Genomic DNA, 19,144 nt, shown 5'->3' with positions numbered 1-19,144 from the left:
GTGTAAAACCCATCAAGCCAAGAGGTTCTCTTCCACTGCATGTTAGACTGGGACCCAGAGATGACTTTTGCAGAGTGCATCCTGAAACCTTACACTTCTGTATATTTCCATTAAGCAATGGCAGGCTTCATGTTGGAAAACATTTTCTATTGTCTCTGAGCTCTGGAATAGATATTAAAGATATTCAGGCCAAGTATGTAAGATGGAAAGCGCTATGGATAGTGTTACCAGCACACCACATTTCTCCCCTGGCAGCTCCTACCAGTTCTCATGTAGAGCAGGGAGCGGATGCCGGGACTCAAGAGTGTCTGTGCTTGGGCACTCGCCCTGATTTATGAGGGCGAGTGAGATAAGGAACCTCATGTCACCAAACGTTCCTGACAGACCCCACCGGCCATGTCAGATGAAGGATTTTTTTTTTAGAGTAATCCTAACTACACTGTATAATATTACAGTCTTACTACATTTACATACAATATTACTATATAAATCATTCCTACCTTGGCAGGGATGGTATACGTTAACTAATATGCCACCTTGACTGTGTAGAACATGTGTATTTTAAATGTGTCAGTGAAAGGCATTGAGCTGCTCTAGGTTAAAGGAACTTTGACAAGGTCATTTGGCCTACCTGCTTTGTCACCTTAACACACAGTGCTATGGAAAAATTCACAACATCTGTGAGACAGTCACTCTAGGCCTGCTTCTAGTTAGCCCACAAATGAGAGAGCCGGCTACAGGGTCTGTTTTCTCCTGACAAAATGGGACCCTAAGGCTCCCACCATCAACAGTTAAAAGACAGACAAAACGTGTGTTTTTGCCTTTGTGTGGTAATATTCTAACCCAGCAGATGTTCAGTTTTGATGTCTGATATATTTCCTCATGCTTTGTCTGAAAACATCGATCAGGGTGAATTTGTATGAAACAAAATGCGCACTGATCAGGTCTGCTCTAGATGCAGAGACAGCGACAGACGATGGCACAGGTTAGATGCTCTGTTGTCTGTATCACAGTATTGACTATGAAAGCATCTGTGAGAAGCTGCTCCTCGGACAGCCTGAGAATTAAGGTTCTGTCTGGCAGGTCAGAAGCAGCCTGTTCTGCTGAAGTCCTGCTGTGGGCTTATGGGCCCTGGCTGCGCAGCAGGACTTTTTGGGAGCTGAGGTTTTTATGAGGGGCCCCCCTCCCCTTGTTGTGGCGACTCATTCTTTCCGAGGCTCATTCAAAGTGGAGCACGGGCTGGCAGGTTTAGCATTTAGCGCAAATTAAGCAGCGTGCATTTTGCCAGACAGACTTTTGGAGTCTAAAATGGGCCTGTGCAGTCTTTACACAGAGAAGCAGGCTTACATTATGGAACGCATCAGCTGCAGATGTTGAGCGTGAAGTTCAAGAGGCAATTGCGGCTCGCTGTGAGTGACCTTCAGAATGGCGGTTACACGACGTGCTTGCTTTGTCAGGCAGGGAGGGTGTAATCTTCAATACAGTGCCGGAAATGCAGCTTTAATGTTCTTATTAAGCTATCTGCACATCTGGCCAGCATGTCAGAAGAATGTATGCAGGAAAGCCTAGTGGAGGAATGCAGACTTTGCTCATTTTATGGCACTCGGGTGATTAAGAGAAATTCTTCCCTTCGGATCAGACCTTTCAGTCTGACAGTGCATCTCCAGCGCTGGGTGGTCAAAGGAGTTGTTCCCTGGTGAAATCCAACCCCAATATAAACTGATGCACTTGGGCCATTCATGGTTATATCTGTCCTGGTTCTGCAGGGCCAATGTTCTCCTCTCTCTTTCATCTCTTAAATTGCACTCTTAAATTCTTTCTCTGAGGCCATCTGGCCATAGACCTGTAATCCTCCAGGTATCTCAACAGTATGTGTTACTGTGTGTTCATCAAATTTCCCTCTGCGTTGTCCAATGCAGAACTATGGTGTGGAGACCGACAACCTAAAGAACCTGGTTGTGAGAATGAGAGCAGCAACTAACAACCTACACATTGGCACGTCGGAGCGCAGGAGGAGCCCTGACTATGATGGCCTCAACTCCTGCAAGCCCCCCAACGAGTTCCTCACGTCTGTGGTGGAGCTCATCAGTGCTGCTAAAAGCCTTCTGATGTGGCTGGACAGGTAAGATGAAATACATCATCAAAAACGGCTCATCAGTGGAGAATATTGCATGCAGGTATCGTACGTTCTAAAAAGCAGCAGGACCACGTGTCTGGTCAGAAAAACGCCATCATCGACTGAATTGTGCCTTGTGAGATGCATGTGGAACACAGACTCCCATCCCCTTTAAGTGATCACAGGCCAGCACAGCAGGGGCAGAGCGTTTAAATTCAGGCAGTTTTTCCACAGGAACGTTGAAGGCCAGCTGAAACGAGATACAGGCTGGGCCATTTCAATGGGCCAGTTCCTCAAGATCCCATGCACCAGACTTTGTGTGACAGAGTAGCTGGTCAGCAAAAAAAATGCATTAATGTTACAGACTGTGCTTTATTTAACTTTGATTATTTATCTGAATGTTGGAGAAATACACACTTCTGATGCCTTTCTTGTGTCAAAGCTGATGGGGGTTTTTTGTAATCTTGTTTACCATCATTCTTGCAACAGTACTAACTTAAAGAACGAGTTGAGACTCGTCTTATGTGGTGGCATGGTTGCGGTCTGCGAGCCAGGGGACTAGGGACTGTTTGACAGAGGGTAGGACTTTTATAACGGGCTTAACATGACAAGCTTGTTCAGCCCCAGCCTCTGTTTACAAGAGAGGAGACCCTGTGCTGTGGTGTGGCATGAGCACAGCGGCGCCCGTCTGCAGTCCTGCCTCAAGCTGCCGTCCGTCCTCTAGAAGAATGTGTGGGCAGGTTCGTCCAGCTGCCTTGTGGAAGCGTCTGAGTGTTCTGTGTCTCGTCCTTCCTCCCTGCAGGACCCCTTTGACTGGGATCAGCGACTTCACCACCACCAAGAACAAGATCATCCAGTTGTGCTTGGAGCTGACCACCACGGTCCAGCAGGTCTGCATCTGTTTCCCCTCCACCTCTCATTACGTGTCTTTCTCTATGCCTGTATGCACACTACACCTGTCTGTCTACGCCTGTATGAGTCTGATGGACTTTCCTTTTTCCAGGAGAAGTAAACACGAGCATGACCTGAGCACATGCCTCTGCTCTGACCACACTGTATCTCTCTTTTTGGGTTTCTCCCTCAAGCACTAAGACCAATATGTAGTTTCTGAGTTAACGGTGTCATTTAAAAAAAAAATGTCGGTGCAGGAGGCCAACATTCCTCTGTGTTCCTCACAGTGCCATGTGGCTCTGGCTCGATGTTCCAGATGCAGGAAGTGATGCAGGAGGTGGTTCACACTATGATGGCTACCACTTGTATTTACTGTGTTATTAATCAACAGTGTGGTTTAAAGGCTGGCCAGACCATATGTTCTGGAATGTGAACTGATCCGGCTCCTCTTTCTGAGGTTATTAAACGCCACAGATGGTTTGGTGGCACGTATTGTATATCACCCGTATGAATTAGCAGTGTTCTTGAGGTTCAGTTTAGGAGTAGTCTCAGTCAGTTCAGGCTATCCTTGTGTTTAGTTTAGTCATGTTTTACTGTTTTTTTCTTATGAATATCTTTGCAGTACATTCTTCCACTAATTTTCAAAATGGCTGTGGAGGATGTAACAGGCCAGTAAAGGCTTGCTGCTGTTGTGTGGATTCACTGTATGGTGGTTTTAAACTTGGTAGAAGTCTGTCTGGAAGTGCAGCCATCTTGCTCACTTGGTAATTTGGAACTCAGTGGCTCTCAGACTGAGTAGAAGATGGGCCAGGTTGCACTGTCATTTTGTTCCTGAGCTAGTAGTAGTGCAGGAGGCTTGGGGCAATCTTCCTTAATACAGAAACTTCTTTTCCTTTGACAGAATAAGATTACCATACCTTAAAATGGCTTGCATCAGAATTCCATTTAGTTTTAATCTGTAAATGCTGGTGGTGATGGCTGTTTCCTCCAGTACTTGCATAGTGTGAAGAAGTTTAGTGTTTAGCAGAGTCAGGAGTGGGCTTTGTTAAACTAACCCCTGCTGGCAACCTTTAGCCCAGTCAAGTGTTTTAATGATGTGGGAAGAATTCATTAGGTTGCATGGCCTCTTGGTGGGTAATAAGTATGACCAATCGGTGTGATTTATAGCAGTGAACCAAATCCACACACAATGTCCCACTTTATTTCTTATGACCTGGAACCAGAAAACCTACATTTATATCTCTCCCGACAAAGAACTCATCCATGTACCAACTAGTATTGTGCATTGATTTAGTGATGGGAAGATGGAGAATCTCAAAACATAGTGGGTCTTGCTGGGCAGCTGTTCAAATGGTAGATCTTTAGTTGTTTTCCCAGCATAGCCTGATTTCTTTAGCATAGCCTGATTTCTGAGTTTTTTGTCTTTTTTACTTTTTAGACTTCAATTTCACTTCCAAACATGACCTGGATGTCATCAAGGCAACAGGTGATTGAGATCAGATGACTCCCATGATGCATAGAGCAGTTCTTTCCATCCACCTTTGTCTGATGTTTGTCAGTACAGGGTCCAAAATGGGCAGTGGTAGCTCAGTGGTTAAGGTACTTGCCTTGATGTTGGAAGGTTGCTGGTTCAAGCCCCACCACTGCCAAATTGACACTTTTGGGCCCTTGAGCAAGACCCTTAACTCTCAAGTTGTTCTCAGTCATAATTTTAAGCCACTTTGGATGAAAGTGTCAGCTAAATTGGAACTGAATCTATGTATAGCTTTGTCTTTAAATGTATTTTAAGAATCATATAATTATCTATGAAACTGGGAAAATAAAATTGATAAGTTGAATTTGTATACTGATGCAATTAATGTGACATTCTTGACCATTTGAGGGATTTCAAAAATAGTTTTGATGGTTTACACTGAGAAAGTTTCTTCTCTGTGTGGTTATCAGAATACGGCCATTTCTAGGAACTATGCCTGTCATACCACATTCTTTCCTAAACCTCTACTTTTTTCTTTCCTTTGGTAATGGATTTATGGAAAGCCTTCAGATTCAATGCCAAAATGGAAGAGAAAGGGAAAGAATTCAAGTGCCAATATTAATATCATGTGTTTATTTTTAGAAGAACAAAACAATTGAAATATTAGGTATCTCTCTCAAGATGTATATCAAATGCAGATGCATTTTTTTTTTTCCTGATGTTGGGCATTGGCTTTAATATATTGCTGAGAATAATGGCTCTCAGTTGTCTGTACGTTAATACCGAGGGCCTTCTAGTGTCGCACAAAATAATGCTACTGCTCATGATGGAAGTCCATGCAGACCCACTTCCTGTAAGTCTGTTCTCCTTGGCCTCGTGCACCAAGCTCACAGGTCAGTGCCCAGTGAGTCACATGGCCACCTGTGCCCTTTTGCCATGTTCTGGCTGCAGCCAGCTGACAGACAGGTGCTCAGCAGACACATTGGCATACCGTAGCTCGATGGGAGGCAATAGGCAGTCGTTTTTACAGCCCTGTAGCACCCTGTGGCTGGCCCTCTCTACCCCACATCTGCCATGTTGCTTCAGCTGTCAGCCAGCAGCCACCAGAGCTGTGAAGACATTCAGTCTGCTAAGCATATGCACCTTATATATAGTAAGTATTAGTACTTATTTTGTCATGGACTCTTTGGGCCAGGTAGATTTTCACTAAACCTAGAGACTGAGTGAAGCATGAGGCCTTAAAGAGATGTTCACCTTTCTCTCGTAAAGTGCAATTCGCTATATGCTTTTTTTGGGTATCTTCCACTATAGTTTGGAGTTTCCCTCCTCTGTGTTATGTAATTATGTTGTCTTAGAGCTAACATGGATATGTAATCCAAGACTCGAAGCTGTTTATTTGTGGCTGGAGCTCATCTTCCACTGTCTATATCTGAATGACTAATTACCCAAACTCTCGCCTGACTCTTGAATTTGCTTTATTACTTGGTACCAAGACGCTTCTTGGGCTTTGACGTGTTCTTCTTTCCCTCTCCCACAGGATTGCACTGTTTATGACATGGAGGAAAAGATTCTTGAAGTTGTAAGTATCTAATAACAACATACTTGTCTGCAATTTGTTGCATACCATATTATTCAGTTATGTGTGGTTTATATGTGCGGCATATAACCTTGTGAAAGATGGAAAGCAAGTACTTTAACCAGTGCTGTCTGGTTGAGGTTGATAAAGTTGGGTCTAGTAGCTGACTCCCAGTCTGCGATGTGGGGGGAGGGGCCCAGCTTTGGGAGTGAGGCAAAGCACTGTGCTGGGGGCTCAGCTGATGGGCACCCCGGGGTGCATGCGTTGGCAGTAAACTGTGGGGCCCCAGGGCTGCTGCACAACGTGGCTGCCATAATGTGGGCCCTGCTATCCATCACTGTTAGCTGTTCATGACACTCTCCAGACCCCGGGCCCCTAAGGGTGCACTTCCTCCCTCTCAGACGCCCCACTGAACTCCAGCCAACCCCACTTGCTGTCCGCCCCTGTGATGACATGACTGTAATGTGCATGTAGGCCATGGTTTAGCTAAAGCTCTGTTGTGCTTTGGTGCTCAACTCAGAACTGTTCCCTCACCATCACACATTGCCATTCACCAGTCTGAGAAATATTTAAGCCTCTTTAAGGTTCAAGTGAGTGCGAGTGTGTCTGTCTGTGTGTGTGTGTGGTGCAAGTATGTACATATGGACATATGGGTTCTGGTGCTGTTGTGGTTGCCTCAGTAATAATTGTTTGTGTGTGCACACAGTATGTTCTCAGAGCAGTGTGAGAAGAAAAGCTCTTTTATGCACGTCACTAAACAGACCCTGCTAACCCTGCTGGTGTGATTGAGCTTAATGAAGTGTGTGTGTGTGTGTGTGTCTGTGTGTCTGTGTGTGTGTGTGTGTGTGTGTGTCTGATGTGTCTGAGAGAGTATTAGGGTGAGGGGGTGCTGAGTTACCATGTACAAAACAAAAGAGGCATCAGTCAACGGCATGTTGGTAGTCCTCTGCCTGTTGCCCGGGGTACTGTGGGGTAATATGTGCTCAACCATAATACTATACTGCTCTGACATGAGCCGACATGCATGCACTTCCCAAACACATTCTCATAAAAAGTAACACCAGACAAGCAAAAACCTTCCATGGCCAAAAGAAATGACTGGATGTGGGGAGAGAGTGTTTAATTTCTAAGCTTATTTTATTTCTCAGTGTTGTGTCGAGGGTTGCATGGCTAAGCTCTGTCCACCTGTCCACTACAGTCCAAGGTGTTGAATGGTATCTGTGATCACACCATGCGAGCGACCTCCGACCCTCTGCCGAGCCAATCAGCATGTCTGGAGGAAGTGCACCTGACCAACATCAAGGCAGGAGAAGGCCTGGTGAGAAACTTGCTGAACTTCCAGTTCTACAAATTAACAATTTGCTGACCTGGTCAGGAATTCACTTAAGCATCTATAGCCATGATTCAGTTCATTTTAAAATTCACTCAGTGTTAGTTACCTGCAGGAAATCACAGAAGTGCAAACACCAACCATATCATGTCTCACATCAATCCTCTGTCATTCTCTCTCTCTCTCTCTCTCTCCTTCTCCCTCTCTCCCTCAGGGGATGTACATCAAATCCACCTATGATGGACTTCATGTCATTACTGGCACTACTGAGCACGTAAGTCTCCAATCCAGTCTGAGGTCTGGAGCTGGGGGTTGGGTTTGATGCATCTTGTCCGGATTCAGCATGTCACTTCTGTCTGCACACTGAGCACACACAGCTCCAGCCTGCATCTGCTCTGACAGAGTCCTTTACTGCTACAATTCAAACTGGGATTCGGGAGTTTCGGAATTTATTTAAGGAGGGAGACTCCATTTCCTCTCACAGCCTCAACAAAGACACTGATTTGACTGCATGCTTGTAATAATTAATGGAAACCAGGAGTAAAAGAATTCAGTTGGCCATAATTTGCATGTTCCCCAACACAATTTGCATGCTCTTAGCGTTAATACTTCCCTCAACCATCAGTTGTACTTGTAAAGTGTAAAGTGCCATTCTCTGTGCATCCTGAATGCTATACTCATTAACTTGTGGTAGCTTTGTATTTATATGCACACTCTTTGCTTGGTTGGGGTCTTCTTCCTCAAGAAATTTATATTATTTCACTGTCTTGTCGTTATGGCAACATTAATGTTATTCGCAAAACACTTGTTGTCATGTGCCAAACAGAAGAAAGGGAGCGGCCGTTAATGGCGGGGTGTAAAAAAATCATCCCCCTCTTCGTGGGTGGTAGAGGCCATGTTTATGGGGAAAGCACTAGCAGACAAGTGCCATTATTGTTCTGAAATGCTCAGGGATAAGAATGGATTTGGAGGGTACAAGAAGATATATAAAACATATAAACCCCCCTAATAACAGACTGAGTAACTTCTAAGAGAACTCTTTCTGTCTGAATCTGCTGTTCCTTTCCAGAAATGAATTCCCATGTCTGAAGTAATGAGTCAACCTCCTTTAACCAGTCTAATTAGAGTAAATGAATCATACTGACATTTGCTAGGTTGGCGTTGCTCAACCACCTACGGGTTTGCTCTGATAATCGTACAGTTTTATTGTATTTATGGGTAATGGCAAGCTCTGTGGAGTACCTTTCACTTCAGCCTCACAGATAGTCCAGCAGAAAACAGCCCAAAATATTATATTTAATTCAACATGCCTGGTATTAATGACCTCTGGATGCATCTTAACAGGGCTGTGCAGATGTGAGGTGTGTGTAACAGATTCTGATATCGTCCTTTCTCTCTCTCTCTCTTTCTCTCTCTCTCTCTCTCTCTCTCTCTCTCTCTCTCTCTCTCTCTCACTCTCTCTCTCTCTCGCTCCCTCCCTCCCCCCCCCACATCTCCTCCTCATAGTCTCCTGCAGACATATGCCGCAAGATCCATGCTGGTGATGAGGTGATCCAGGTGAACCAGCAGACAGTGGTAAGCACCTCTCCGCTCTCTCCGCCTCCTGCACGGCCTTTTGAGCTGCCTCGGTGTGCTGCTCCTGCCAGGAGGCTGAATGCGTCTGGTTGTGCTGCAGGTGGGCTGGCAGCTGAAGAACCTGGTGGTCAAGCTGAGGGAGGACCCCAAGGGAGTGACGCTGCTACTGAAGAAGAGGGCAGCAGGCATGCCTGGCTTCACCCCCGCACCGCTCAAAAACATGCGTTGGAAACCCCCGCAGTCACAGGTCCGTGGGGAGGATGCCGCGCATGGTCTTGATCTAGTTTCTCACGTCGGCTGCGTGGGGGCCCACGTGTTATTTGCACTCTGCTTGTGCAGTGTAGGTTGTAAAAGGTGCAGTGAAATGGTGGAATCTATCAAACATGGTGCTGTCGATACAGTTGGGGATGAAAAAAGCAAGTTCAGTCACGGTGAGGTAGCAATGTTGATCACTGAAATTATGACCAACCAAAATATTCAACATATGTGTAATTCTACTCTGGCTCTCAAAAATAGAATTTGGGAATCATTTATGTGAGTAATCAGTACCATATTAGCCACTAGGCAAAGTAAAACAGTAATCTTTATAAATAATATTTATTTGCTTTTGTTTTAAAAATCTCAGTGCTTGGCAAATGACATTTTAAGTGACAAATTAACAAAAGAAAATCAATCAAATAACACTTCTACATAACACACTACAATTCCATTTACAGTTAGGTTACAGGACCCCCTCTGTGATGCATCATGATGAGTAGTGTACATTTTTTCACATATAAACTGCTCTTGAACATGCATAAATACCTTTATATATCTGGCCCTCTGTCAGTTTTTTTTCTCTCTCCAACAATTATTGCTTCAATGTAACTTATTGGTTATCACCTGGTACTGAAGTGCCAGGTCAGAAAACAAGCAACTTTTTGGAGAATAGGAAAATAAACATTTACAGATCTGTAGTAGTTATTTTTTAAGCCCTCTCGGTGTGAGTTAATTTTATCACAACGTTCCTTTTAGGCTAAGATGAAACCCTTTTAATAACCAGTTTCACTTTTAAGTATGTGCAAACCCAAAGGGCCAATGCTTGCAAGTTAATGAGAATTACATCACCATTTGCTGCTGGAGTCCAGAACGTGATTGGGTGTTATTGTTTGGATAAAGAAAACAGTGCTGGGTTGTTTGTTTCTGTTTGCCACTGAGCAGAGCAACATCAGGATGATGTTAAGTAGATCAGAGCTGTGTGGTGACGGCTGTTACCGATGTAATGTAGATATTGGGGCCCTTAGCACATATTAGCAGCCAGCTGTGGAGAGCACCGCCCACTATCTTTAGACTGGGGAATCCTCCTCGTTCTGCCATGCTCCACACCGATTGGTTTCAGTCCTCGTCCATTAAAAAAGCCTGCCTCATCCATTCTTAGGTTTTTAATAGTGGGGTCCCATCTGCCCGAGACACGAACGCCGTTGCCAGCCTAGTGTACTGTGACCGGTGTCTCAAACTCGAGAGTTCTGCATGTCCTGTCCAGAGATCTGTAAAGTGATAATCCCATTCAGGTCCTGGATTTTTAGGAAGTCGTCCAGGCCTGCATTAATTGGACCCACTGGGAACAAATAGCTCCTGTAATCCAGCACCCATCTTGGCAAGAGACCGACCCACTCAAGTGCCTCCACACCCTACTGCGATACTATCAGAGCAGGCCATCACAGGGCAGGAGTAGTTGTACCAAATAAAGAGGCCTCTGGTTACACTGAGGCCTCTCTGGTCATGTCAGCCACATTGTTTTAAGCAAGGTCTTGATCTCGTATTTCTGTAAGTTTGCATTGTGCACAAGGTACAGACAGACATGATGATTCAGCAAAGCGACTGTGGTGTTTATGTGTCAGATGTAGAATTAATTCTACTGTAGAATTAAACTGTACTCTGTGGGCTCATCAGGAATTTAAATGAGATAAAAAGGAACTTGAATTTTGACAGGATTTTGGAGTATGGACATTACCCCTTAAATGCAACGTTCAGAGTTTTTTTTGCTTTGTGTAGTTTAAGATCATTTATTCATATGTGGTCATATATATTGTCATATGTGACATCAAGGTCAAATGTGATAAATCTAAATATTGGTAATTGCCATCTATCCTGTAGGGCTCCCCAAGTAAGAGCCAGCCGCCCGGCATTGGCACTGAATCGAACAGCCGGAAGGAGAAACCAGCCATCTTGGACCTGTACATCCCCCCACCGCCATCAGTGCCCTACACACCACGGTGAGCGCGAGACTGAGACTTCTCCACATTCCTGCGTTTTAAGGAGGGTGTAGGCCTCCATCAGCCAGTAACACATTAAACTTCACTGCAGATACTCTGCTGCTTGGCTTCCCGGGAGCTGTGCTGGCACCCCACAGCTTACATAACTCAACCCGCACTTGGAGCAGAAAAACCCCTCTGATCTTCCTTCTTTTTTTTAGCTCTGTTCAACTGTGTCCCTTCACCTTTTATGACAAACGTCCCAATATCTGTGCTAACAAGGCAGCACTTTTCTGATTGTCTTTGTATCTTTCTAACTGAGCCATGGAAAGACTCATTTGATAGTTTGAGAACAATACTTTGACCAAGGAGTGGGGCAAGTCTACAAAGAGAAAAGTCTGTGAGATGACCAGTTAGACAGCCTTTCTCAGTGTGCAGTGCTTAAGAACAGAAAAAAAACGAACGTGTATTCTTCATTTTATTTATTTATTGCAAATATTTTGTATGTTTAAATCATGGACATCAATTACCTCAGAGAGATGTCTACTTAGAGGAAAGATCCGGGCTCGTATATTCCTGAATAAGAGCAATAAACGATGTCCTCCACCACAGAGAAGCGAGGACAGCCTCCTTCAGCAGCATTGCCAGGAGAGCCAAAGGCTCCGACTCACCTAACTCCTTCCTGGATCTGGAGAGTCACCGACGTTTCACCATTGCCGACGCCGACCGGCTGCCCGCCTATCCAGTGGAAGCCAACGTGGTGCATGCTCGCCTGAGGGAAAGGAGCTCCTCGCGAGGTCAGTAGCGGAGTGCTTCCAACACCCTACTGTTGGTATCTTATCTTAGTTCTACTCCTCATTCCTGCCTTCACTAGCTCTAGCCTGGTTAATTCTTCTGCGTTTAGCCACCATCTCTCCTATGTCACTCTGCAGGTAAGCCAAGGCCTCTCTCCATGCCGGTGGACACGTGTCTGAGCGTGACAGACCCGTACCCCAGGCCCTGGATTCAAGGACGGAAAGGTAAGCGGTGTGTTAGTGCTACTACCGCTGCAAAATGCAGGCACCAGTACCAAGTTACCCACAAACTCATTAGCTCATTCACCAAAATCAAATATTCACTTTAACTTGGGTATTTTTACCATGTACCCATTCATTGTACGTTCACTTCAGAGGGAGATGCATCACATGACGTGGACACACATTTGGTTACTTTTAGTTATGCTGATCTTTTATAGAATGGATGGCATTTATTTTAGCATTAGAGTTAGGGACTATAATGTCTCAAACCTTAATTAAACCCTACATCACTGTCATTATAAGGATTTCGGCACTTTAGTCAAGTACACCAGATGTGTTTTTCTCCATGTGCATCCTGCGACGTTTCCCTTTCACTGATCTCTTCTCGTCTCATGCAGGCGAGGATCTCTTGTACCGATACCTCAGCAACGAGCGCATACCCACTATAGCTGAGGAGGTCCCCAGCGCGGACCACTCCCACAGGGCGAGGGCGGGGAGGGGCGCACGGGGCCCAGACCACATGCGCGCTAGCCGGCTACTCGTCGGCACAGACCTGCACAGCAGCTCTACCATCCCATATCAGGAGGACTTTGCTAAAAAGACCCCTATGACCTCCACCCCAAAAAGACCCCCAGCGGAACCCTCCCTACTGGTCAGTTGGATCGCCAGGCTTAAGTTACTGACGCATTAATGTTGCCTCACCCTTTACCTCTGCTTCAGTCCAGCTCTGTGCAGTGATCTCTCTCTCTCTCTCTCTCTCTCTCTCTCTCTCTCTCTCTCTCTCTCTCTCTCTCTCTCTTGCTTGCTTTCTCTCTTTCTTTTTTCATCAATTTGTTCATTCGTTCATTCTCTTTTTTCTTCCTTCCCGCATGCTTTTTCCTTTTATGTCTACCTTTGGGCATCTACCTGCTTTTTTGACTATTTGACCAGACTGCCTTACTGAACTAAAAAAAACAACACCCAGACACTCAGAGCTATTGTTATAAATGTTCGGACACACTGCAGGGAACAAAGAGACGGCTTGTCCTCTAATTTGCTCGTGTAAAAGTAAAGAAAGGGCTTGTCACACTTGTGTATTAGTCATACAGTATTTTAACTTGTACAGCAGTTACAAAATGTCTACCTCAGTAATGTCCCTAAAATTCAGCACATAAAACTAATGCTGGCGCATTGCAAAAACTGTGCAAGTTTAGTTTGGAAGCTTCCTTGAAGTCAAAATGCGCTTGACTGAGCTCATTGTACCTGTGTATACTGAAGCCCATAAGTTTCCAAACAGTCTCTGGGTGAACTGACCTGCTCCCGTCATTCAGCAGTGGTGTCCCTAATCCCTAATCCCTAGTCCCTAATTCCTAATCCCATAACATCATAACAACATTTCAGTAGGAAGGAGGGGAGTGCATTTCATACTGTTCATGCAGCACATGTATTTGCATACACGGACAATAGAAACCTTAGATCCCTTATTGAGTCTCTTCAAGGTCTGTTAATATGGCGTCTTTTTATGTTTTACGCATTTTGTGTAATTAAGTTATTTTATTGTGTAGACCTCTCATAATTGATTTTCACTTGCCAAAGTGTTTTTCCTTTTACTTCTCTTTATTGTGTGTTGTTTTCTCTGAGGGTCACTTAACAAAAAGGGTTTTCCTCCAAATGTGCATCTTAAAATTTCACAATGCAGCCTTTTGCTCTTCATTACTAAGACATTGTTGCCTGTTATGGTTGCCTCTGAAAAGACATTCGCCCGATATTGTTTGGGGTTTTTTTTTTTTTTTTTTCCTTTCATCAACAAAGTAACCAATTAGCACCTTTTACAAAGGAAACATACATGCCAAAACACACATGACCTTATTGCTCTAGGTACAGCACTGTCCTGTACTGTTCTGCGCTATGCAGTCACAAATCTTACTCTGTGACTTGAAATGTGTGTACAACAACAAAAAACCCAGAAGAAAATGGAACCTCTTTGGCCAGTTTTCCAGACATGGTTTTAGCCTAGTATCAGACTAATTCATACCACCAGTGGATGCCGTTTAAGCAGATCAAGCACTAGGCCTGTTCAGTGTCTAGAAAACTAGCCTATTAATGCTAGAAGTGTACTGGAGTGGTTGAATCCACTGCTCATGGCTTGGGTTGACTGATTCAGCTTTTGACACATTTATATGGGAAACTTTTACAATTCTGTGTTTGTCAAAGACAGAATCTAACAGAATATATCTGTTTCATTGTTGCGACTAGCTCAATGTAAGGATTGAACAGTATTAACACAAGTAATGTAAGATATTTATAATCATATTTGTACCTTAACACTGGGATTTTGTACTATATCAGTGGTGTGTATCATTAAAGGAGCCGTTCCAGATTTTTTTTTGTATTGTCTTTATTTAATTACACTTCAGAAATTCTGGCTTACTCCACCATTGCCCTGCTACAGTCGGGAGAGGGATAGCAGCACAGTTCAGTGTTGAGATGTCACGTTTCAGTGTGCTTTATAGGGTCAGTCCTAAAGGCCAGCTTCTGCTGAAGCAGGAGGCACATGTTAGCCAAGAGCATGCAACACACCATGCTGTTTCTGTAATAGGACTCACTGAAATTATTGGCTTTTATGAGCTCTGCACATTCTTACAACATCTGCAGACATTAAACAGCCTGAAAAATCAGGCTATCAGTGTTAACACATGAACTTTAATAAAGATATTAAAGTGGAATGTAGACTCCAAGACAGAAAATTCGAATTCTGTGCTGTAATTTCTGTGATGTTCTTCTTATTGAAATGATTATATAAACAATACTCCTGGGTATACTGCCAGCACCTACTGGGCAAATATGCAGAAAGTTCTATATTTTTATGCTCTGTGGTTGAGCAGGTGTACATTTTGTAAATGTAGTTTCTCAAATAGATGAGAAAAAAATAGAACTTTGGCAAGTCGATAATCAAGACCAACGATCCTGTCTTGTGTACCAGAAGATAAATGTGTCAGTTATCAGTTATTATAACTTTAGCTATGCAAGATGGAAAGAACAGCATGTCCTGTTCACACTGCAAGTGTTAAGAAGATGATGTGAGCGGGTATAAACGCTTGTCAGAATTGACTGATTGATGAGATTTTGCCTCCGTTCTGTTTGTCTCAGCGACCCAACCCAACCCACCCACACTCCCATCTCCCCCAACACCCCATCTGCCTCGCGCCCCCAGCCTCCGTCCAGGAGCTCTGCCCTGGCTTGCCTGAGAACTTAAATCACCAAATCCATTGCTGCTTCTGAAGTTTCCTCTAAACACCTGCCTTGCTTCAGTGCCTCTAACAAACCACTAAACCCTGTTTGTCTGCAAGTGAGCTGCGTGTGAAATGTGCTTTTCTTTTCTTTTCTTGAAAAATTGCATCGTGCTAATGCTTATGATGAGTGAAATGTCTGGGAAGTCAGAGGACCTTTTAATAAAGTTGGCTAGAAGGCTCACTTTGCTTCAGAAGGCTGCTCTCTTTCAATTTGCAGTAATGCATTCAAAGCTCTCTATCAAGCACTACATGCCTCTCATTAAACTGTTCTCTGCTTTTGTGCTTTACAACCACTACTAAATTAAGAAATTCCTACATAAGGTCAGGCATCTTGCTAAGCCTTTACAAGAATTATAATAATTGGACACACAAACATACAGGTATTTATGAAACGTCATAAGATCCATGGAATCTTCCATGGAAGCTGGTCTTCCCCTGTATGCAGCTGTATAAAGCTAGTTTATACAGTGTGTTAACGCTTTTCTGTGTCCTACTGCAGGATCCTGACTGGACCTCCAACAGTGCATTTATCAGCAGGTGAGTGGCCAACATGCATCCCGACCTCCTGTCTGACCGCACGTCCATGCACACGGCCCTCCGCCCAGGTGATCCCAGCCAGGCTCCGCCTAACTGGTGACGTCAGTTGAGCGGAGAAGCGTGACAGTCAGGGTGAATGGCTTTGGCTGCTCTTTTGGGTACGTTTATAGCAAGCAGCAGTGTGCTGTCATCGTGGGGCCAGAGTTAAAGGATGAAAGGCATTGCCGCAGCCGGCCTCTGGCACGCTTTCGTTTCCGCACGAGGCTCAGGTTCTGTTCTCCAGCTATGGCAGCACATGCCTTGCATGACCCCGTTGCAGATGGCCTAAGCCCTGGATGTTGCCACGGTTGCATTCTCTGTGCTGAAACCAGACCTGACAGGTGGCCTTCACACGTCACACCTGACAGAGTGTCCATGGTGACCTGTAACCAGGTTATGTACGGGCCTCCATGGGAAACGGTGAAAACAGCATCCCAGCTCGTGCAAAAACACGTGGGGAGAGAAAGGTTACACGTGAGCCTGAAGGTCATGTGACCTCTGCCAAGGCCTGGGGAGGTGGGCCTTCCTTCATAAGAGCAAAGATTGATGGTTAATTCAGTGCCCTCTCTACTGGGTTAAAGAACCATATAACTGCTGCTCCCCCAGTATGAACATACATAATATAACTAAAACTGTTGTGTCCCTGCAGTGCTAAAGAGAAATGGAACTGACCAAGTCTCTGTGATTGTTGTGTGTGCTTTCTGAAGCTCCACTGTACAGTCACAGCCATTCGTTTTGATGACAAAGCACTTTTGTAAGTCGCCCTGGATATGAGCATCTGCTAAATGCCGTAAATGTAAATGTTTTGTGTATGGCTGGCAAAATCAGCACCTAAGGTGTAAGGCACGCATGTTCTATAAAGAACTGATATTCTATCCTGCCTCTGTATGCACATAAACATTTGACTTGCTTGTTCTGAGCATCTCAATAGAACAGTAAAGACAAAAAAAAGTAATCTATGACACATCCTGCTTTAGTGTGGCCAATGCAAATGGTCAGTGAGTTGTTTAGATGTCCTGATTTGGAAGGAAAAATAAAGCATGATAAACATCTAAAATTGTAGGACTGTGCTTTGGTTGATGTACCAGCCTGTATTTTGAGTCTCTGTCCACATGAGCACTCCACTCCCCTTAGTGTTTGCTCAATTTTAAAGAGATAATATACCCTCAGAGGCCACAGGGTATGTGCTTTGTGAGAGAAATTATAGCCTAACCTGAGAGAATTGATATGTGGCCACAGAAGAAATTATGGTGAAGGCCTTTTCTGGGGGGGGTTTGGTATGGGTTTTGTCCTCTGAAGATCTCTGAAGTCCTCCGAAATGTGTTTAAATGTTTACTTTGCTACTTACTGCAACTGTACAAGACCCCTCTCCTATATTTTACCACTGCAAAGGATACAGATAAATATCTGTAAACTGTTACATTAACCTTAAAAAATAAAATAAATCAAATTGACGTTTGGTCATGTGCATTAAATTCTCTTCATTAGGTTCAGCGCCTCAGCAGTCCGATCCTGGTCATTCTCTCAAGCGGTAAGAAGCACTTCTTTTCTCTGTATGCTCACCCTTAGTGCAGAGTTGTCAGCATTGCAGAGCATTCCACTTTCAGTCCAGGCTCTGCGTGTACTGCTCGTCCTGGTATGGTTGTTGTAAGCCCCATGCAGTCAGCTGACAGTAGATCAGCTGTTCCGAGAGGCATAAGTTGATGCTAATGAGAGGATTGTGCATAACCTGAGACTCCAAACCTTCAGCAACAGCAGCGCAAGTTAATGAGACACCTACAGCTCTGTTGAAGGCAGTGCAGCTGACTGACATTCCTGTACATGACTGGAGTTTTCAGGAACGAATACGCACACTCATTTGTGTCAAAAACTATTGTCTCTTTTCCAACTTGTTTACAAACATCTCCAGTCTCCAGAGTACAGAGTGTCAGCACTATGAATCTCACAACTCAAAACACTTACGAAACATGGAAACTTTATGCTTCCTACCATAAGGTGTGATATCAAAATGCTCTTAATGTTGTTTAAAAGAGAACACTTTACTTTTTAAGACAAAGCTATTTATTTCACAGTTGTAGAATAAGTCTGTTTCGAGTGATCAGGCAGGAAACTCTAGATCCAAGTCTCTTTCGAGTGATCAGGCAGGAAACTCTAGATTCAAGTCGATGGCAGGTGCAGGCCTCAGATTACTTGTGAGTGACGTGACCAGTTAGTGTACAAAACCTGGTGGATTGCTTTCCCACGAATCACTCACCCCCTCTTCCAACATGAGTTACAGTCAAACTCCTAATCCTACACACTCAGTATATATGATTCAAGCTCGATGTGCACACCATCCTCTGGTCCACACTTAGCTGACATATTTGAGATAAATAGTTGACTACCTTTTGTGTCAGTATGTAGGTGTGTTCTGCAGGAATGTTACTGCATCAGAGTTTCTCTTGTGTTGCTTTCAGATTTTGGTCATACAGCTACGCACCAACTGTAATTGGCAAACACATCTGTGGGACAATATTAAATGATAGTTTTTACACACATATATATATATATATATATATATATATATATATATATATATATATATATGTATATATATATATATATACATATATATATATATATATATATATATATATATATATATATATATATATATGCATCATTGACATTTTTTTTTAATGTTGTATTACTTTAAAAAAAAATTCAATCTAAAGGTAATGGTGAGCAGTTATTCTAGAACTTACAACACAAGGCAGCATGGCAATTACCACAAACAGTGGCTCTTAGGGAGGTGCCAATCTCTTGCAACCTCCCCCACCCACACCCAGTGTGGAGCACAGTAGCAGAAGCTGATAGCATCTCTGGCTCCGCCTTGGGAACACAGGGAGAGAGGACAAGCGGAAGAATGGTCTCTCTGTGTCTCATCACTTCGTGCTCACCCCTGGGGGAATATTAAGTTAAGTGCTGTGACGGTCTTCGGCATAAGACGTGCTAAGAGATTTAACCCACAGTGGTGTGACCAATCTGCTATCCCATCAAATCTAGTGTTAGCAGTGAAGGTAATGGTGTTCTCACATGTTACAT

General features: G+C 44.0%; 1 protein-coding gene across 4 annotated transcripts in view; it reads left to right on the top strand.

The window, feature by feature from the left end:
- Window positions 1-19,144, top strand: part of LOC113574131 (connector enhancer of kinase suppressor of ras 3-like) — a 41,598-nt gene that overhangs the window by 14,482 nt on the left and 7,972 nt on the right. For 3 of the 4 annotated variants that reach the window (XM_035532889.1, XM_035532890.1, XM_035532891.1), the window contains exons 3-15: window positions 1,920-2,122; window positions 2,919-3,006; window positions 6,019-6,060; window positions 7,256-7,375; window positions 7,602-7,661; window positions 8,894-8,962; window positions 9,063-9,209; window positions 11,099-11,217; window positions 11,809-11,993; window positions 12,129-12,215; window positions 12,611-12,864; window positions 15,984-16,021; window positions 17,549-17,591. In XM_035532889.1, coding sequence (XP_035388782.1) covers window positions 1,920-2,122; window positions 2,919-3,006; window positions 6,019-6,060; window positions 7,256-7,375; window positions 7,602-7,661; window positions 8,894-8,962; window positions 9,063-9,209; window positions 11,099-11,217; window positions 11,809-11,993; window positions 12,129-12,215; window positions 12,611-12,864; window positions 15,984-16,021; window positions 17,549-17,591 — 1,455 coding nt within the window. Of the gene's footprint in view, window positions 1-1,919; window positions 2,123-2,918; window positions 3,007-6,018; window positions 6,061-7,255; window positions 7,376-7,601; window positions 7,662-8,893; window positions 8,963-9,062; window positions 9,210-11,098; window positions 11,218-11,808; window positions 11,994-12,128; window positions 12,216-12,610; window positions 12,994-15,983; window positions 16,022-17,548; window positions 17,592-19,144 lie in introns of those variants that run through there. The other variant, XM_035532892.1, reaches the window with a different exon arrangement.

Source organism: Electrophorus electricus, chromosome 13, assembly GCF_013358815.1.
Source record: "Electrophorus electricus isolate fEleEle1 chromosome 13, fEleEle1.pri, whole genome shotgun sequence".
NCBI classification, from domain to species: Eukaryota; Metazoa; Chordata; class Actinopteri; order Gymnotiformes; family Gymnotidae; genus Electrophorus; species Electrophorus electricus.
The sequence above is the reverse complement of the archived record's forward strand: the minus strand, read 5'-3'. Positions and strand labels throughout refer to the sequence as shown.